The sequence below is a fragment of the Onychostoma macrolepis genome, chromosome 05 (assembly GCF_012432095.1).
Source record: "Onychostoma macrolepis isolate SWU-2019 chromosome 05, ASM1243209v1, whole genome shotgun sequence".
NCBI classification, from domain to species: Eukaryota; Metazoa; Chordata; class Actinopteri; order Cypriniformes; family Cyprinidae; genus Onychostoma; species Onychostoma macrolepis.
Genome location: NC_081159.1, coordinates 18,172,283 through 18,194,665, shown reverse-complemented (window position 1 = coordinate 18,194,665; position 22,383 = coordinate 18,172,283). Strand labels below are relative to the sequence as shown.

Genomic DNA, 22,383 nt, shown 5'->3' with positions numbered 1-22,383 from the left:
TTGTGTGTTTACTGTATATACAATTTTTGATACAGCCATTTATTTTTATTTTTTTTGACAAAATATCTTTTTTAGTGTAAGTTGTTGCTCATTTATTGCGTGGTGCTAAAAACTCAGTTTAAATGTTTTTTGATTTGTTAGAACATTAGGCTGGACAAAGGTATCTTTGTCAAAAAGCTGTTAGCAACTCTAAAAAAATATTGCATTTGGAACAGTAAAAGACTAAAAAAATGCTATGGTAAAAGAAAATATTATTTTGTTAAGGGTAAATTCCCTAACGCTATACAATGAACTGTAATAAATCTAATAGGATAATTAATGTAATTTTATAGCAAAATAGTGTTCAATTCATGGGAGTGAAAATGACAAGTCATTTTATAATTTACAGTGAAAGACCATAAATTGACATTCCCAGAACTGCCTGTGACGCTTCACATTTGGTGTTTTTACATTGAAATGACTGTTTCTTCTTAGTTTTATGTTACATCTCATGTTGTTAAATTAATGTTTAGCACATTTTGTAATTGTGTAAAGATCTGTGTTACCATGATGGTGTTGTGCACCTACTATTTGTTAGTATTTACCTCAGCTTGTGTGATGAGCTTTGATTCATCGTGGGGTTTTCTCATTACCATCTCTGTTTTTGTTGGTTGCCAGTTTATTACAAAGATATGAAACAGAATTTAGTACTTCACTTGGTTGTTATTTTGTCTATGTATGCATGCATTTATTTATTTCTGCAGTGTCTGATTAACAGAGATATTTTTGTCCTCTTTAACTAGTCATCATTTCTCCTGAATGCAAAGTACTTTGCTCACATTTCTTATTGAACTTGCACAATATAAACATGCTTATTACAGAAATCCAAAACTTTTCTAAGAATGGAAAGCAGCAAGGTCATCTCAACTGACAAACCTACAGTTGTCATCGAAGTAAATCCACAGGTGATACAAGACACTGTTATTTTTGTTGATGGACACGAGGCCGGAGGAAAAAATCACAATACGGCTCTTAAAGGATTTTTCAAAGCACAACCAAAGGCACTGGGGGTAATGCATTTAATGATGACTTTCAAAATATGGTTTTGGGAATGTTCTATTTCATTTCTTCTAGATCACTGTATCCAAACACACATTTTATGCCATCATGAATAAAATACCTGACCTATGTGTGCCCTCTAGACTGTCCAGATAATGATTGGAACGATGGTCTTCATACTTGGTATTGTACTTACCTCCAGTGTCTACAATTATTCTGCGATTCTTGACTATAGTGGCATAAACTACTGGGGGTCTCTTATTGTAAGTTTTACTTAATGGTTTTGCTTTATTGATTCTCATTTTAATTTCCAGAATGACCTATAAATGTCCTTTGTTTGTTTTTCTCAGTACATCAGTGCTGGCTCTTTGTCTGTTGCTGCGCAGAATAAACATCATCCATGTGTGGTATGTACATAACCCCGACTGATTCGGCTGAACCCCGACTGACACATTATAGCACATTGTTTTTAATGCATTTTCCCACTAGTATTAGTTGTAACTGTGCATTTTAAATCACCTCAGGCTGTCATAAATGTAGAAGTTCAGATATCATCTATTAGCAAAGATTGGTTGTCTCACTGTAGCTTGTAAAGCACCAAAAAACTGGACCAGTGATCAAGATTGCAACTAAATTTGCCTCAACTAAACGAAAGGCTTGGGATTGGGAAGAGTTTTTTGCTTTATCATCTGTAACCCAGTGTTTTGCCCAATGTATATCTAACTTTGATATGTTTTCCCAGTATTTGTCTACTCCAAATGAGCTGTTTTTAAATCTCCAACATATCACTATGTAGATTAGAGTCTTTAAATGCAATAGGAGTCTTTTCAAATTTACTTCAGAATTATTATAATAACATCCACTTTGTTGGTCCAGTAGAAGTAAATAAGAAAAGATGTTATACAACCCAACCCCCATGACTTTTTAAGTGGGTCTTATCTACTTCAAATTAATTGCAAGTTTCAAGCCTTTTCAATGATCCTGATCCAAAGCCTGTTCTTTGAGTATTAAAAAATACTCCTAGTGGTCTGAAAGTAGTACATTCTGTTCCTGCAGGTGAAAGCTTCTCTTGGAATGAATGTGTTCAGTGCCATAACTGCAGGGATGGCCATTCTTCTGATGGGCATACAATTAGCTATAATATCAATGGATCATCCAAGTTTATATGTTGAGGTATTATATTCACAACGATCAATATTTTGTATTCATGTTTAATGTGCATTAATTTGTTTTTAGTTTTTTAATAGCTGTTATTTACTTAAAGGCACAGTTGAAAATTCTGTCATTATTTACTCACTCGTGTATGACTTCAAACCTGCATCAGTAGAACACAAATTCTACACATTCTGAAGACTGTAGTGGTCGCTCTGTAACATACAATCACATTGACTGGGGGCAAGACATTTGAAGTTAACACAAAAGCAGCCCATATGATCTGTGCACTATATTCCAGGCCATAAGATAGCATTGTGTGAGAAACAGGCTGAGATTTAAGTCATTATTCACTGAAAATTATTATTATTAATATTTTCAGTTCTCAAAATCATTCAGCTTTGTCTATGAATCTGACTTATCCTATTTCTCAATTTCAAGATCTGATCCCATTGCAGGAAAAGGCTCAGAAGCAGATTTTTAAGTAAATAAAAACGTGCATATCAGTATATTCTGATTGTTGAGATACTCTCGTCTCTCATAATTAGCTCAAAAATGATTCCTGCTTCAATATACTTTTTATTCAATTTTTGTAGTATTTTACTATGCGGGTCATTGGAATATTGCTGGCATTCACCATTCCTCAGTTCATCATCTCCATCTGTATCTCAGCATTTGCCTGCAAAGCCGCCTGCAACAAAAACTCTACAGTGGTCAATGTGGACTAAACTAGGTAAATGATTTTTCCCTGGTAAAAATAAAGTGTACTTGAATGCTCTAAAAACTACTTAAATACAAGCAAGTACATTTGTAGTACATTCTTATTTTTTGTGTTAAATAAAACTGTAAATGTTATACACTATAAATACACTCATTAAAAGTATATTTCTACTTCAGTAGTAACTTCCACTAATAGTAGCAAAAACCACTGATATTTAAACTGATTTTTAGTACATTGAAATAAAGTTCAAATACCACATAAATATACAGAGGACTTTTATTAGTGTATTTCTTAAAAGTGTGCTTTGAATGATTTAAAAATAAGTTCAATGTTAATACACTTTTATATAGTTATCCTAAGTTTAAATTAAATTGATTATATTTAAAATATATTAGTAATGTAATAGTTATAAATACATTTTCCTAACTGTGCTACTTAAGTACATTTAATATAAATACACTAATAACACTTGCATTAACACTTAAATTGATTTTAAGTGTAGTCAGATAAAGTACCAAAAGTGTTTTATAATTGCATTGGTTAAAAGTGTGCTACGACTGCTTTACATACAATTTTAGTGAATTTTTATATATACTATCACTAAGTTCTATTTGGATTTTCATGAAAAATACAGAAGAAATGTAGTAAAACCCTTTAGGTTACTGTGCTTAGGCTACTATAAATGCACTAATAACTTGTGATTGGATTATTCATTCATATGTCTTTAGATGTGTGAACTTCACAGTTTAACAGTAAGTATACTTTTAGCATAAAGTAGGCTACTTGAAGTGCTATATTTTTAATGTGGAAAACAAGTGCTACTAAATGACATGGTAATAGTTTACATGATTGTTCTATTTAAAGACACCATAAACATGTAGCTATTTAAATGTGTCATATATCATATAAAGGGAATGTTAACATACAGTAATTGCAATACATTTAAAATGAATTATTTAACCTATAAAAATACGTGGGCAATACATTTTGTATGTATTCATTATATGTTGATCTATGTATGATGAGTATATTTAAAAGTATATGAAAGATGGTACCTTTTATTTATTTTTTATTTATTTATTTTTTTTACAGAAAAAGTATGTTAAAAGCACATTTTAGTTAAAACTGATAGACTGATAGACTAAGTCTCTTGTGTACTAATATATCTAATATGTTTGTTACTTCCAAGGGACTCACAGTGAGAAGATCCTACAGTCCAAAATCTGGGAATTAATATCTCAAATTATTGCTCCTGATTTTATTTATTTATTATTTTTTTTAATTTTTGAATATTTTGTTATATATATATATATATATTTAAAATGTTTACTTTTGCACCAGGCAAGGCCCATCGTTTTGCCATGTATTTTCATTTCATGTTTTCATGAGTTGTTCTAACTCATCAGAATAATAGATAATCAGATATAGATATTTATATATATATATTTTTATTTTTAAACTTTGGTGCTATGATAGTGATAGAGGGGAGGGAGTGGAGGTAAAATATAACACTTTATATTTAGATCCCCTTTAAAGGGTTTATAAAGGTGTTTATAAATGACTAATAACTCATTTACAAATGCATTATAAATAATTGATAAGCAGATACAACTGCATGAATAAAAAGCTTGACTTTGCACAATACCTGCCAAATAGTGAGCCATTTTGGTAACACTTTATAATAACTTTCATTAATAAATCATTAACAAACATTATGTAATGCTTAATAAATCATTTGTTAATATATATTCACATCTAGAAATGTGAAATAATACGCTTGTTAATGTTTACTAATAAATGTATTATACATTACCTAATAATTAACATTTCATGTAAATTAAAATGCTTAAAAATGTCATTAAACTTCTAATTCATATGATCATGCACATCTTGAAAACACTTGCTGCTGTTGAGGTGTGATACGGGTATAAGGTTAGGAACAGGTTTGGTATGGGCAGGTTTAAGGGTTGGGTAAGGGGTCAGCAGTGTACAGGGGTCAATTTAATTACTGTAAGGGAACACAATTCAGTCTGTTTATATTGCATTGTTTTGATAAATGATAATTTAAGTATTTTCTTGAAAAAGTCAGATGTATGATTCAAGGAATATTATGTTTAATGATTCACAATAGTATACTAATGTAAGTGTTGAGGCAATAAAAACATGTTTTGCACCCAAATTACAATGTGTGTAGTGTCTTTAACAAGCATTTAGCTAAACTTAACTAACAATCCTTTACACAAACGTTGTTACAGTAGCTAAAAGTCCAGTGGCAATAAAGATGCTAAGAAAATTGTAAATTGTAAAAATGTTTATAAACATTTACAAAGGATGAATAGTCTCAACTTTAGATTGGATACTGCAAAAACATGAACAAATGATTAATAAATGATTTGCCAAGATGTGAAGATAGGGTAAATTCCGGTCATTTCGGACAGTTTTTGCCATCGAAATGGCTGCTCATAAAGGTACTAATGATCAGTAAATGTTTGTAAACATTTACAATTTATTAATAGTTTCCACTTTAGATTGGGTACTGCAAAAAAATGGATTATTGTAATGCAGGCTAGAGCCTAGATGCCTAGATCTGGTCCCGGGGTCCAGTGTCCCTTTAATTCATGTGACAGTCATTGCTCAGGTGATATTTCAGTTTGTTGAGTTTTGATGATTTAATTCAAAGTTGGTTCCTTCTGGAATTAATTAAGAATTAATTTAAGACCTTTACTGATAAATGAGTGCCCAACTACAGGATTATTGTGTGTGTTGGAACATGTCTGCTGGTGCTTCTTTAATCAGAGATTTTATTATTATTATTATTTTTTTTTTTTGTTCTCAGATGGTCATAATTTATGCTACTTTGTAGTTTTAATCTGTATGTAAATCCCTTTGATTTTTAAGAGGAAGGACATCAACATAATCCTTCAAAGTATAAAGTGAGCTCATATGACACAAGCTCCACCTTAGCGGTTCTTCACAGTCCACACACACAAAGATACACCAGAAGAGTGATCAGACATCCACATCAACTCATTTCATTTCAGGTAAAATATTCTATTTATCATTTAACATAATTTCATTATGAAGCCTGTATTTATATGCACACATTGATACACATCAATTAAAAATAACCATCGTCTTTTTGTGAACTTTCACACCAGCAATTGTTTTAGTGTAATTTTTTGCTCATTTATTGATATACTGGTAACACTTTACAATAAGGTGTCATTTGTTAACATTAGTTAATGTTTTAACTAACATGATCAAACAATGAACAATGCATTTATTACACTATTTATTCATCTTTGTTAATGTTAGTTAATGGAAATACAGTTGTTCATTGTTTATTCATGTTAGTTCACAGTGCATTAACTAATGTTAACAAACACAACTTGTGATTTTAATAATGCATTAGTAAATGCTGAAATTAACATTAACTAAGATTAATAAATGCTGTAGAAGTATTGTTCATTTTTAGTTCATGTTTGCTAATGTTGTTAACTAATGAACCTTATTGTAAAGTGTTACCGATATACTATACTAATAAAATTAAATGTAAGTGAAGTTTTGTGATTTTCTTTTTTTCTTTCTTTCTTTTTTTTTTGGATCTTTGTCAAAACTACTCTATATTTTTATCTTAAGTGTTTAATCAAGGTGTTATATGAGTATACATTACAGTGATAACATTTTAGCTGTTCATTCTTTCTAGCTTTACTTTTTATAAATTTCTTTCTTCTGCGGAACACAACAATTTTTCAATAATGTTGGTAAGAAAACAGGGTTACACTTTATTTTAAGGTGTCCTTGTTACAGTGCAATTACACATTTAAGTACTGAGTAATATTAATTAACTACATGTACTTACTAAGGTTAGGATTAGGCTTTGGCTTGGGGTTACTTGCATGTAATTATGCATAATTTACTGCTATTATAATAGTAAGTACATGTAACATGTAACAAGGACACCTTAAAATAAAGTGTTACCCAGTAGCTGGTAGCCATTGACTTTCATGATATATAATGTATATATGTATATGTATATGTATATATATATATATATATATATATATATATATATATATATATATATATATATATAATATTTATTTCTTTATTTAATTTAATTTATTTTTTACAGTAGCTACCATCAAAGGCTTGGTTACCAACATTCTTCAAATAATTATTTTGTGGTTAACAGATAAAAGAAACTCATACAGATTTTGAACAACTTGATGGTGAGTAAACAATGACAGAAAATTTTTATTTTTGTGAACTTTCCCTTTAATTGCAGGTGAAAACTTTGCCAAGAATGGAAAGCAGCAAGGTCATGTCCACTGACAAAGCTACAGTTATCATCCAAGTAAATCCACAGGTGACACAAGGTACTGTTATTTGTGATGAACAGCAGGCCAGAGGAGCTTATCACAATACTGCCCTTAAAGGATTTTTCAAAGCACAACCAAAGGCACTAGGGGTAATGACAAATTATAATTATATATGATTTTGGGAATATTTTAGTGTCATATTGTCTTCTGTGATAAAATGAACAGAAAATAAAACTGTGTTGTCATATGTCCTGAAGTGAATAGATGTGTGTCAGTCTGATTGCTTTCAGACTATAGTGCATAAAACATTATTGTAGCTTTCCTTTGTGTGTATGTGTTTTCAAACATTAATGATGCCATTGTGGATAAATAAATAAATAAACAAACAAACAAACATTTGACCCATATCTGCCCTGTCTAGACTGTCCAGATAATGATTGGAGTGATGGTTTTCCTATTTGGTATTGTACTCACCACCCATCCCTACAATCGCATGAGCCCAACTATTTTTATCATTTGTGGCATCACCTACTGGGGATCCCTTATTGTAAGTTTCATTTTCTAGACTTTGCCTTCTAGTTTCTTATTCTAATTCCCAGAATGAACTTTAACATGTCCTGTGTTTTTTCTCAGTACATCAGTGCTGGCTCTCTGTCTGTTGCGGCGCAGAATAAACTTCATCCGTGTGTGGTATGTACATATAATGTGCTGGAATCAGTGGGTGAGAACTCTTCTTCTGTCACATTGTTTATAATGTAATCATACACTATTATTCACATTACTTTTTTAAATGATATGCAGTTGATGTGTAGTTACACCACTAAAAGCATGAAACAAGTTTTTATCATCAGTTCTTTGAGTAAAGACTACATGTCGTCGGGTACAATGGGGCTACGAGGTAAAAGGACATTGTGATTTTATTTTCAAACTCTTAAACACCAAATAGCAACAAAAGCAACATAATTTTCTTTATGATTTTAGGAGATTTTAGCCACCCTAATACATTTCCGTAAACAGAATAAAATGCAACCACAAAACTTTCCATGATAAACTCACAGAAGTCTGAAACACGAGAACCTTTTACCACTAAAAGGATGTGGACTAAAAGAACATCCGACTCATTTTCAGTTTGCATAGTTAAAAACTGTTCAAGCCATTTTACATGTGTAAACCAATATTATAACTATATGTCACCTTTTAAGCATCAACCTTTCTTCCTGTAGGTGAAAGCCTCTCTTGGAATGAATGTGATCAGTGCCATAACTGCAGCGATCGCCATTACTCTGATGTCCATAGAGATACATATCATTTCATCGCCCTATCCACGGTGCTACGATCCTACTGACTCTGACATTTGTTCAAAATTTAAGGTACTAAATGTACAATTTGCAATACTATATTAATATGTTTTGTTTCAATTTGTTTTTAGTTTTTAATTGCTGTTTTATTTGGTTAAATGAATAGTTCAATCCAAAATGACAGTTGTGTCGTCATTTACTAATTTTACTAATAGAGATCATGCTGGTCATTCTTTTCCATACAATTATAATGACTATGGACTGGAAATTTCATGCTTCAAAATGACATAAAAGCACAGCTAAAGTATCATAAAAATGAAAAAAATGAAATAAATAAATTGGTCCATGTGACTTGTGCACTAGATATGTTCCAAGAGTTTGAAAGCCATATGATGCCTCCTTATTGTAATGTAAAAATACTGAGAAATTCAGAAATTTAAACTGTTTTCATATGGGCATGTTGTTTTCGTATGGACAATTTCTTTATTTCCTTTTTTTAGAGCTATGATATGGGGATCACTGGAGTATTGCTGGTGTTCTCCATCCTTCAGTTTATCATCTCCATCGTTATCTCAGGATTTGCCTGCAAAGCCACCTGCAACAACGACTCTACAGTGGTCAATGTGGCACTAAACCAAGTAAATGATTTTTAGTTGTTAATGATGTAATTACTATAATTATATAATTAATGATAGTAAGATAGTAAGATTTATCCAAGCATGTATTTTAATTTACATTAAACAAGCCACAACCACAATGGTAAAGCTAGCAGAATGAAAAGGAATTATAAAGTGACCATAATATGGTTGTCACGCTCTGCTGTGTTGGAGACGAAGGAGATTCACATTCAACTGTCTTTATTACTCCAAATAAAGTCAAACAGGAACAAGCAGGAAACACACACGTAGCAAGGGGGTTTGACGTACAATACCGGAACCAAGACTAAGGAACAGACAGGAACTAATATACACATGATAATTAAACACAGGTGAAACTGAACGAACAATGTTTAACTAATAAACTACTGAAAACAGGAACTAAAGGTCAAAATGGAACTAAACAGGAATACACATGTGACAATGGTCCACTGTAAACTGTATTTAATCTACTACATAATATAAAAATAATAATATAATAATAGTCTACTATTATATAATAATAATCTTCAATAGTCTAGTTCAATTTACAATTAACTTCTTTAAACTTGTATTGTTGAAATGTCGTTATGCTACATATAACATAACTTATTTACTCCTAATTAAAAAAAACAACAGATTTTATTGATTTCTTTCCCAAATTGCTCTGACTATGAAATATGAGACATACGGCCCTGATTTCCGCGATGCGGAAAACGCGGACTGGATCATAGAATCCAGTCATAAAAATGGAACTCCTATAGACCCTTTTTCTGTTAGTAAACAATGTGACGTTTTTCTGTGGGCGTGGCTTAGCTGGATTCCACTGACCGCTTCACTAACGCTAGCTATGAAGTTTGTTTACCTTGTTTTTTTAACAATGGCTGGAGAAAATCCGATTTTACCTGCATATGTAAGGTCACTCACTGTGCAGGACCATTATTGTTATTTAAATAAGTTAACTTTAACGGACAAAGTCAGATTGGCCGACCCTATGCTCATGGATGGACGATCTGACAGGATTAATGTTACCTCCGATTGAGTGACTCGTTAGAGAAACCTGACGAGTAGTAAAGAGAAACTCACCTGTGTCTGTCTAGTCATGAAGATGTACATTTCAACTTCAGCAGGCTCTTTTTACAGCTAAACGTTACGTGAGAGTGAACTGCATGGGCCAAAATACAAAAAGTTAAACATTCAACGTGATGATATATTATTTGAAGATGTATGTAACTTATCATGGCCAAATAGTTATTTTAAAATATATACATCCTGTAAATTATGTAAATTAAATTTACAATACTTTACATACAGTACATTTAAAGGAAGATGTGAATATTTTCTAGAAATAAAAATTCCAGAAATTAATTTTGAACTTTCTATATTTGATTATTCTTTCTTACTAAGTTCTTAGAAAGTCCAGCCACTATCAATCACAACAATATATATTAGATTATTACCCAGATAGCACACGTACGTCTGCAAGATGTCTGTTAAAGATCTCTTGATCTGGAAAGCATCTGCTGTCTACAAACGTCTGACAGATGTCTTTCAGATGTCAGTTTTACATACATTCTGAATCATAAACATCTTAAAGACATCTAATAGACGTCTATTTGACATCTAAAAGGAGATGTCCAATAAACGTATTGCAGATGAGCAAACACTCTAAAAAATACGTCTTGCAGATGTAAATGCAGACATCAAATAGACGTCTCCTAGATGTACGTGTGCTATCAGGGTGCCGAGCGCGGGGTTTTTTTCAAGTGCAGAATCACCTCTAGTCCGCTTTAACATGTTAAATTCACTGAACAAATGTGCATGGTCTGAGTAAGTAAAACGAGCATTGTTTTGTTTTTAGACAATATAGCCAACATGAAGTACATTTTTAAAAGCCATTTTAATGCTATTCCTTGATAAACTTTCCTATTGTTTTTGACTTGTTTTAATATGTTGGCTATATGAAAATGAAGAATTCTGTCAGTCTATTGATTGATTTTCCATTTCTGCATTGCTCCAGCTGATCTGAATAAATAAGCTATGCACTGGTTTATGTTGAGTGTATGCTTTTCCTTATTTTCTGTTTAACGACCGCCTAAAATTAAATGATGATAACGTGAGGCAAGCATACGGCATAATCGTGACCTATTTTTAGCAGATTTCATTGAAGGATTTGACAGTGTGATGCAAAGATTAAGTATGTCAAGTGTAGGCTGTTATACATGCAGTGTTTTTTTTCTGTTGCCATTTTTTTGAGGTTTCTAGCTTTCAGACTAGTCGGATACAAAACTTCAGTTTAAACGACAGTCAAATTAGTCGTAGCGCACATTATTTTTCATTTAGGAGTCACTGTCATATTGTTTGTGGTCAAAACAGACTGGAGACCTAGTTGCATAAAATTATATTTTTATGAAATGAACGTAGGCTACTGTATTTCATTTAAATAATGTTTTTCTTAATCTTTGGTATTTTGAGGGGATTTCATGTTACTAATATTCACAATTAATATTTTGCCACCACGTTGCGGAGTTCCACCTGTACCTCAAGGAAGAGAAATATCAGTTTTATCAGTTCAAAATCCAGTTTCTCAGCTACAACATCAGTCAACATGGCACCTTCATGGACGAGAGGAAGGTGGATACCATCCGCAACTGCTCAACTCCCACCATAGTGAAATAACTTTCTGTAAAGAACTGATTCCTGGGATTTGCTAACTTCTTTGGCCACTTCATCTTCAGTTTCAGTTCCATCACCAGTCCACTAACCTCTCTGCTCCTTGGAAAGGACTGTTTCTGTCCTGGTCTCCTGCAGCCATAGAGGCCTTTGAGAAGCTGAAGCAGGCCTTTAGCACAGCACCACACTTAGTCCATTGTCATCCTGACAAGCCCTTCACTGTTGAAATGGATGCCTCCACCACGGTGCTCTCTCAGCAGTAGGGGACCACTGGGCACTTTTTTTGTACTCAATTTCATTTCCAAATCTCCTATCGTCCAGGCTACAACATTGTAAAGGCACATGCCCTGTCAAGAATTCATTCTCTTGATGATGACTGGGCTGAAATGATCATTTCCCCATAGGAGAAAAGCAGGAAAGCACTGGGAGGTCTCCAAGATATTTATGGGCTTCGTACCAGATTACTGTATAGTATTTTTTACAAATGGATTATCTGTCCTTTTTTTTAGTTCTTTAAGGGGTGCTGAATATAAAAATCTGTGAAGTGTCAAGTCTTTAGCGGCCAACTTTTCAAAAAAAAAAAAAAGTAACATAACTTTAATGTGCTATTTATATTTGATGTAACTAAATTATGTACATTTTAGGTTACCTGAGAAAACATTTTTTTTTTACAGTATAATGCACTGCCGTTCAAAAGTTTGGGATCAGTAAAGTTTTTTAAATAAGTTTCTTATGCTCATCATGGCTGTATCTATTTGATAAAAAATACGGAATATTATTTCACAAAATAATATTGTCACAGAAGAGGAGCAGCGCCAGATGTCCAATATCAAATCACCAAGTTAGTCCGGTGCGTAGATCCAAAAAACAAAACGCAGAGCCAGCAGAAAATAAGATCCGCACACGGTTATATGCCGGGTTTACACCTCCTCAAAAAATCTTTTATTCAATGCTTCATCAGAGGCCATAAAAAAAAAAAAAAAAAAAAGATTTCGAGACAAAGCCCTTAATCAGTGCCACATTGGATAGTGTGCACACTACAAACCATCAATATTAGCCGTGGACATCATAATATGCGCGCAGGCACAAAAGAGCATCATACAATGAACCCAGTCGATCGTGTCTCCCCAGTGCATTACTCTCCAACCCACCCCACTGCAAACGCGCATAATGTTATCCAACGAGATGAAATGAACATGACACGAGTGTGTTTATTCTCGACTTTTTTCTCGAAATATAACGAGTTTTTTCTCGTAATTTAATGAGTTAATTCTAACATTTTATCTCGACTTTTTTCTCGCAATTTAATGCAATTTAGAAAGTTCAGTGAGTCACCTCATCAACTGCTGAATTCAAATCTGCTTTCTGGAGCGGAGCCAGATCAGACGCACGAGCGCTTGTCATATTATCACAAATATTCAGTGTTTTCAACCATATAATGCTTATTTTAGGTTTCAGACATTTAAATACACATAAGTACTAGCAAAACCATACATTTATAGTTTGTAAAATACACGCTGATGTCTATGGAAGCAGCAATAATGATCCTTACAAATATAATCTGACTACATGTTTTATTGATATCATATACAGATTGTGTAGATAACTTTAAAGTTTACTCTGCTCTTCTCCCAGTTTAACCGGAGACTCTTTAACGTGTTTCAGGAGGAGATGATGAATTTACCCACAGCTCAGATTCAGCGCGAACAAACATGGTGGCGTCCATCACCCGGTATCAACTAACAGGGTCATTATAAAAGTATTTAAACTACCAAATACATTTACTTGCACATATTTCAGAATCGGAATATCAGATATTTCATAATATAGTGAGTATGTTTGTGAATATTAATAATCAAAAAAGGAAAAACGAAATAAAAGCCATCCATGTGTCATACAGCGCTATTGTGGCTGCGGTGTGTCACATGACAAGCCTGACGCGTCGCCATGGAAACAATAAGGCTATACATTCTAAAATAATGGTCGCCTAAACAAACTCACGCTGGCTCAGCTAGAATATTTTAAACTCACGTGTGAAAGGGTTAATGAGTTTATAGACTGTAAAAAAAAAATTGGATGTAATGTCCGTGACGGCACCCGTAGGTGTCTAAAGAGCATTTTTGAAGCTCAAAGTGGGCGGAGACGGCCGTCGCCATCTTGACAGCGCGTCACTCCCGGATAATCGAAAATGGGCAAAAAGGCGGGATGTGGGTGGAGCTGGTTGCTTAAACCACGCCCGCCAAGCAGGACAGTGGTGACAGCAGCGGCAATCCACCTGTCACTCAAGTGGCCACGCGCTTAATTATGCAGAACTTTAAGGCTTGATATTATTTAAACGGATGAGTTATAAAAAAAAATTCACCCCCTCACAGTTGTCATGAAGGGCAAAATTACCTATATAGACTAAAATCTTTTTTTTGTACCAGGCTGTAACACGGTACCTAACCTGGTACTTTTCTGCTGTAAAGTTGGGCATTTTAACATGGAGAGTCTATGGGACTGACTCCCTTTTGGAGCCAGCCTCTAGCAGCCAGTCGATGAATTGCAGTTTTAGTCACTTCCGTGTTGGTTTCAAGAGAGGGCGGATATAAAGCCATCCAGCTTTATATTAAGCTGATGTAAAGCTGCTTTGACACAATTTGTTAACATTGTTAAAAGCGCTATACAAATAATAGTGACTTGACTTAACTTTAACCTTAGTGCCCCTCATACTGTATGAAATATATAGATATAGGAACTACTGTATAAGCCAATCACAACATGATTTATTGTTTTTCTCTTTATAATTGATCAAAGACAGAAGCCTATAAAAATAAACTGTATGGTGTATGTTTTTTATTAAAATTAAAACTGATAGAGCCTGAGTCTACTGTGTACTAATATATCTTGTCTGTTACTTCCAAGGAGCACTGAGTCAAAGTAAGGAGATCACAGTCCAAAAGCTGGGAATTTATATCTCAAATGATTTCTCCTGATTTATTATTATTGTTATTATTATTATTATTGTATCAGCTCTAGTGTTACAGGCAAGAATATTTATGAATATTTTGTTATTTATATATTGAAAATGTTTACTTTTGCATTAGGCAAGGCCCATTGTTTTGTCATGTAACCTATTCTCATAGAGAGGGAGAGAGGTAACACTTTACAAGTGTTGCAGCAAAAATTTAATTTTGATTGGGTAAGTCAGACATTTGGGTGGGCTTAGCTAGATGCCTAGAGCTGGTCCCAGGTGTCCCTTTAATTAATGTGACAGTCATTGCTCAGGTGATATTTCTATTTGTTGAGTTTTGATAATTTAATTCAAATTTCTGGATTTGATTAAGAATTAATTTAAGACCTTACTCCATCATTTACTGATAAATGAGTGCCCAACTAGGATTATTGGGTATGTTTGAACATGTAATGGTAGATATTTTGTTGTTCTCAAATGGCCATAATTTATACTACCTTGTAGTTTTATCTATATGTAAAGCCCTTTGAATATTATGAGGAAGGGCATCAACATAATCCTTAAAAGTATGATGCAAGATCATATGACACAAGCTCCTCCTTAGCAGTTCTTCACAGTCCACACACACAAAGATACGCTAGATGAACGATCAGACATCCACATCAACTCGACTCATTTCATTTAAGGTGAAATATATTTAATTTATCAATTGCTCAGGTAACATCTATTATTATTTTAATTAAAGCATATCTTTACACACTTTGATATGCATCAATTTCAAATAACCATCATCTTTTGACTTTTTGTTATCTTTCACACCAGCAATTGTTTTAGTGTGATTTGTTGCTCATTTAAGTTGTTTTGTGACTAAGGTTTGTGATTTTTTTCTGGATCCTTGTCAAAACTTCTCTATACTTTTATCTTAAGTGTTTAATCAAGGTATTACATGAGTATACATTACGGTGATAACATTTTTAGCTGTGCCTTTTTTCTACTTTACTTTTTATGACAGTGTAATCTAATAAAATCCTTTGTAATTTTCTTGTATCACAGTTTCAAGACAATGCTGTAAATATAAATGCAGATATACTGTTCATGAAAAGCAGACAAAAGCAACCTTAAATGATTTGTGGAGTTTAATGCTTAACGATTAAAGGGATAATTTACCCAAAAATGAAAATTATTTAATCATTACTCACCTTCATGTTGTAAGGTGTATAAATGTATTTCTTCTGTGGAACAAAAAAGAAGATTTTTGAAGAATGTTGGTAACAAAACTGTAGCTGGTAGCCATTGAGTTTCATACGTTTATTTTATTTTTTTATTTTTATTTCAGTAGCTACTGTCAAAGGTTTGGTTACCAACATTCTTCAAATAATCCTTCTTTTGTGGTTAATAGATGAAAGAAAATCATACAGATTTGGAACAACTTGAGAGAGAGTAAACAATGACAGAATTTTAATTTTTGGTGAACGTTCCGATTGCAGGTGAAAACTTTGCCAAGAATGGAAAGCAGCAAGGTCATGTCCACTGACAAAGCTACAGTTATCATCCAAGTAAATCCACAGGTGACACAAGGTACTGTTATTTGTGATGAACAGCAGGCCAGAGGAGCTTATCACAATACTGCCCTTAAAGGATTTTTCAAAGCACAACCAAAGGCACTAGGGGTAATGACAAATTATAATTATATATGATTTTGGGAATATTTTAGTGTCATATTGTCTTCTGTGATAAAATGAACAGAAAATAAAACTGTGTTGTCATATGTCCTGAAGTGAATAGATGTGTGTCAGTCTGATTGCTTTCAGACTATAGTGCATAAAACATTATTGTAGCTTTCCTTTGTGAGTGTGTGTGTGTTTTCAAACATTAATGATATGCCATTATGGAAAAAGATAAATAAATAATAAATAAACATTTAACCCATATCTGCCCTGTCTAGACTGTCCAGATAATGATTGGAGTGGTGATTTTCTTATTTGGTATTGTACACACCAGTATCTATACCTTTGAGACACCAATTTTTATAATTAGTGGCATCACCTGCTGGGGATCCCTTATTGTAAGTTTCTTTTTCACGGCTTTGCTATCTAACTTCTTATTTTAATTTTCAGAATGAACTTTAACATGTCTCATGTGTCATTCTCAGTACATCAGTGCTGGCTCTCTGTCTGTTGCAGCGGAGAATAATCTTCATCTGTGTGTGGTATGTACATACAATATGCTGAAATCTGTGGGTGATAATTCTTCTTTTGTTACATTGTTTAGAATGTAATCATACACTATTATTCACATTATTTCTTTAAAATAATGTGCATTTGATGTGTAGTTACACCACTAAAAGCACGAAGCAAGCCTTTATAATCTGTTCTTTGTGTAAAAGGACTTTATTGTGATTTTATTCTCAAACTCTTAAAAACCAAATAGCAGCAAAATCAACACAATTTTTCAATATATACCTTTTGCTGCCTTAATATTTTCATAATTTTGAATTAAAGCTATAACAAGAACAACAGCTTTTTCTATAACTTGTATTTAAAAGATGCTCCAGTATTCAAGAAAAAATAAATAATTTGATCAACAAATATTTTGTGATGAGTTATAAAAAACAAACAAAAAATCTTTTTTGAGAGATTTTAGCCACCCTAATACATTTGCGTAAACAGAATAAAATGCAACCACAAAACTTTCCATGATAAACTCACAGAAGTCTGAAACACGAGAACCTTTTACCACTAAAAGGATGTGGACTAAAAGAACATCCGACTCATTTTCAGTTTGCATAGTTAAAAACTGTTCAAGCCATTTTACATGTGTAAACCAATATTATAACTATATGTCACCTTTTAAGCATCAACCTTTCTTCCTGTAGGTGAAAGCCTCTCTTGGAATGAATGTGATCAGTGCCATAACTGCAGCGATCGCCATTACTCTGATGTCCATAGAGATACATATCATTTCATCGCCCTATCCACGGTGCTACGATCCTACTGACTCTGGCATTTGTTCAAAATTTAAGGTACTAAATGTACAATTTGCAGTACTATATTAATATGATCTGTTTAAATTTGTTTTTAGTTTTTAATTGCTGTTTTATTTGGTTAAATGAATAGTTCAATCCAAAATGACAGTTGTGTCATCGTTTACTAATTTTACTATTAGAGATCATGCTGGTCATTCTTTTCCATACAATTATAATGACTATGGACTGGAAATTTCATGCTTCAAAATGACATAAAAGCACAGCTAAAGTATCATAAAGGTGAAAAAGTTGTCCATGTGACTTGTGCACTAGATATGTTCCAAGAGTTTGAAAGCCATATGTTACCAACTGTTTTTTTTTTAGAGCTATAAAATGGGGGTCACTGGAGTATTGCTGGTGTTCTCCATCCTTCAGTTTATCATCTCCATCTTTATCTCAGGATTTGCCTGCAAAGCCACCTGCAACAACGACTCTACAGTGGTCAGTGTGGCACTAAACCAGGTAAATGATTTTTAGTGGTGTAATGACGCAATTACTATAATTATATAATTAATGGCAGTAAGATTTATCCAAGCATGTATTTTAATTTACATTAAACAAGCCACAACCACAATCAAAAAGCTAGCAGAATGAAAAGGAATTATAAAGTGACCATGGTCCACTGTAAACTATATTTAATCTACTTCATAATATAATAATAATAATAATAAAATAGTCGACTACTATATAACAATAGTCTTCAATAGTGTAGTTCAATTTACAACTAACTATCTTTAAACTTGTATTGTTGAAATGTAATGATGCTACATATAACATAACTTATTTACTCCTAATTAAAAACAACAGCATACTTTATTGTAAACTACAGCCTTTTTCATTCAACTAGACTGGTGAAGAGTGTGACAATGGTTATTCCTCACATATAGCCTATAAAATCAGTTATTATGGTGTGTGGAGCTTACTAGTCGTCAAGTCACCTTTATTTATATAAAACTTCATACAATACAGATTGTGTCAAAGCAGCTTTACAGTGTCAAACAGGAAAACAGTTTGTCAATAATGCAATAGGACAACAACAAAGAGTAATTTTTTCAGTTAAAGTCAATTCATTGATGATTCAATGATGCCATCATTCAGTTTAGCTCTCTTCCAATAGTGTCTGTGCAATCAGTCAAGCGCCCATTACCCCAACCATCCCCCACCACCCGGTAATAACAAAATTAAAACTGATAAGGAGTCTGAATCTCTTGTTTACTAACATATCGTGTCTATTACTTTCCAGGGATACTGAGTCACAGTGAGGAGTGAGCAGCCATCAAAATTTGTATATATTTACAAAATAAAATTAAGTTGACCAGTGAAAACATTATGTACGGGCATGTTGAATTTTTTTTTTCAAGGGGAGCCTTGGAATATTGCTGGTGTTCTGCAGTTCATCATCTCTATCTTTAGCTCAGCATTTGCCTGCAAAGCCACCAGCAAACTCAAACTCAACAATGGTCAATCTGGCACTGATTGGGTAAATGATTTAGTCAGTCTTATCTCAACAACCAATATTTATTTCAATATATAATATTCCCTCCAAGTACGTGGTTGAGAGTCACCGGCCTAAACTGTTCATTTTTCAGTAAACTTATCCTTAATCTTGTATTGTTGAAATGTAGTCATACTACATAACACATAATTAATTTGCTCCTATTAAAATATTATACTGTATGAACAGGGCCATCCTTAGCTGACGCGGGGCCCAATGCAAGGTAGGGAGCAGGGCCCCCTCGGTCCATTCGTGATCGTGTTCTGGGTGGTGGGGGAGGGAGTCCGCGACCACACCAGTTGCACTGCCCAAAGGACGGCCCTGTTTTTGTAAAAGATTTAGGAACTATAAGTCAATTATTGAGTGCTTCTTAATAGGAAAGACAACCTTAAAAGGAAAAACAAAACATGTTTTCTCATGTTTTGCTGTAAATGAATGACATAATGCTAAACTGTGCATAATGTAAAACATGAGACCATTGATGGTTGTCATTTCATGTGCTGCATTAATAGAAAGTCAGTTAATGTAAAGCTTTTTAAAATAAAGCATGTTGTGACTGCTAGGGCAGAAACATTTATGACATAGCCGTATGCACTTACTAGACCATCATATTCTAGTTTTTAATGTTGAGCAGTTCTCTAACTTTAAAGCTTCAGAAGGACTTTGTGAATATTTTATAATTACTGGAAAATTGACCTGCAAAGTTTGTTTATAACCCTGATCAAACACAAATGAGCAAGCTCTTTGGGATATTTAAAAAATGAAAGGCAAAGGTGAGTTGGTCATGTTTGGAGCTAAACTATACAGGATCATAGACCTCAAGGGCTTGAGTTGAGAACTACTATACGTACTGTATGTTAACTTCATGTTGACGTTACGTATAGCACTTTATTTACAGTCCTGTTCCACATCCTGTTCTGTTCAAAGAATGGCTTAAAACCTGTTTATTTCAACTTATATCTATCAGTCAGACAAGCTTAAATTTCATTGGACAATGTGAAGTGGAACAGTAACAAAACTATGTAGCCACTGTCTGTTTTCAGGTGTTTTTCTTCTTGAAATTGCTAAAGTAGAAGTCATATTAATTGTAAGTAGCATTTAATTTACTCTTTACGTACTGATATATACCGTTTACCATTGGTTAAATGAAACCCAAGTACCATAGTATCACAAGTATAGCAAAACATGTATGCACACAAAAAACAAACAAACACAATGCAGTATTTTTCTTCTGTTAGGGTGTAGTCCAATGTTCAGAACTAATCTGTGAAATAAAGTGATATTCTGTGTTGATAACCAGATTATTTTTAACGACATTTGGGACTAACTGCCCATACTAACCAGCCAAATGAGAAAGTAAAATTAAAAACCAATTTTGAGAATCGTGAATTGGTATTTGAATGTTATACAATAACCTTGCAAAGTCACAGAAACTTATATACTTTAGTGAAAAAACATCTCGGTTATGTAGGTAACCCTCATTCCCTGACGGAGGGAACAGAGACAGTACGTCATAGTGACTGACGTAAATGGAATCTCGCCCGAGAGCCCAATCACCTTCGAGTGTTAACAAAACAAGCCAATAACAGTTGGCACGCATGCTTTGTCACGCCCCGCAGCGCGGGTATAAAAGGAGAGCGCTTGCAGACGCACATCAGTTTTTCGCTGAGGAGCTGAGACGGTGTGCCTCGGTGTGGGAGGAACTTCAACAGGGTTCGCCAAGGGGAACTGAACTGAGAAGCAATAAGGCGCACGTATCCGGACCGTAGAGGGGAATGGCGCAGCAAGCGTGATTGACACCGAGTGGGTCCGGTGTTACTGGCCATCTGAGGTAAGTGCACGGGAGGACACGGGCTCTACACGGAGATTATAGAATGTGTTAGGTGTCGCCCAGCCGGCAGCTCTACAAATGTCTGCTATCGAGGCACCTCGCGCCAATGCCCAAGAAGATGCCATGTAGAGTGTGCTCTTACACCAAGGGGGCATGGTAAGCGCTGGGCCTGGTATGCCAAGACTATAGCCTCCACTATCCAGTGGGCAAGTCTCTGTTTGAAAACAGCTTTTCCCTTCTGCTGTCCTCTGAAGCAGACAAAGAGCTGATCTGAGGTCCTGAAGCTCTGCGGTCCATGTAAATGCAGAAGGTGCGGACGGGACAGAGCAGAGCAGTGGCTGGGTCTGCCTCCTCCCGGGGCAACGCTTGCAAGTTCACCACCTGATCCCTGAAAGGTGTGGTGGGAAATTTGGGCACATATCCAGGCCGGGGTCTCAGGACAACGTGAGAGTCAGCCAGTCCGAATTCTAGGCACGAATCATCGACCGAAAATCTACCCTACCCTTTTGACCGAGGCCAATGCAGCGAGGAGCACTGTCTTTAACGACAGAAACTTAAGCTCTACTGACTGCAGAGGCTCGAAGGGCTCCTCCTTCAAGGCCGACAGGATTGAGGGGAGATCCCAAGAGGGTACCTGAAGAACCTGATGACTAAGTCGTGCTTCCCCACAGACTTGACGTTTGCTAGCAACTCGAGACAGTTGATATGCCACTGCAGTCGGGACCCTGTCCAGAGGCAGAGGCGTACTTTCATGTCTCGCACTTTCATGTCTCGAAAATCGAGACATGAAAGTACACGTCCTTCAGTACGCGTCCTTCAGTACGATCGCTGCGAACCAATTGAAAGGACGGATGCATTGAAAGATGCGTTTCTGCATCAACATCCTGAACAGGTAACCCACTGCCTTTCTTGCATACGATGAAGTAGAGGCCTGCATTCCCGCGGCTGTCCCACGGGAACCGCGGGACCCGACCAGATTTCTTGCGACGCGGGATTAAATTCCCGAATAAAAGGCGGTTGCGGTCGGTAACTCTGGTGCAGTTTGAACGGGAGCGGGCGGTCAAACAATATCCCGTTCCTGACCTCTTTTCAGAACAGAATATCTGCACTTTATTCAAGCACCGGTACAGCCTGCACTGGGCTGTTATGCACACGCTGCACGCATGAACCAGTGCTTCATTTTATTCGTGAGGTCTGTGCGCAGCATGTGCATAACGATGCTCAGAGCAGGCTAGCCTAC

The 22,383-nt window shown here is 34.6% G+C and overlaps 2 protein-coding genes across 2 annotated transcripts; both read left to right on the top strand.

Annotated features, from left to right (window-relative positions):
- Nucleotides 1–881: 881 nt before the first annotated feature.
- LOC131540072 (membrane-spanning 4-domains subfamily A member 4A-like) lies at nt 882–3,384 on the top strand. Its single transcript, XM_058774502.1, has 5 exons — nt 882–1,049; nt 1,182–1,301; nt 1,389–1,445; nt 2,095–2,211; nt 2,787–3,384. Exons 1-5 carry the CDS (start codon nt 882–884, stop codon nt 2,916–2,918), a joined length of 594 nt encoding a protein of 197 aa, XP_058630485.1. The 3' UTR covers nt 2,919–3,384.
- A 1,940-nt stretch (nt 3,385–5,324) lies between these two features.
- Nucleotides 5,325–18,673, top strand: LOC131540367 (uncharacterized). Its single transcript, XM_058775090.1, has 14 exons — nt 5,325–5,952; nt 7,200–7,382; nt 7,655–7,780; nt 7,867–7,923; nt 8,457–8,603; nt 9,032–9,169; nt 11,714–11,836; nt 11,905–12,084; nt 12,630–12,689; nt 16,280–16,462; nt 16,738–16,857; nt 16,945–17,001; nt 17,668–17,814; nt 18,142–18,673. Exons 2-14 carry the CDS (start codon nt 7,218–7,220, stop codon nt 18,292–18,294), a joined length of 1,656 nt encoding a protein of 551 aa, XP_058631073.1. The 5' UTR covers nt 5,325–5,952; nt 7,200–7,217; the 3' UTR covers nt 18,295–18,673.
- Nucleotides 18,674–22,383: the final 3,710 nt, after the last annotated feature.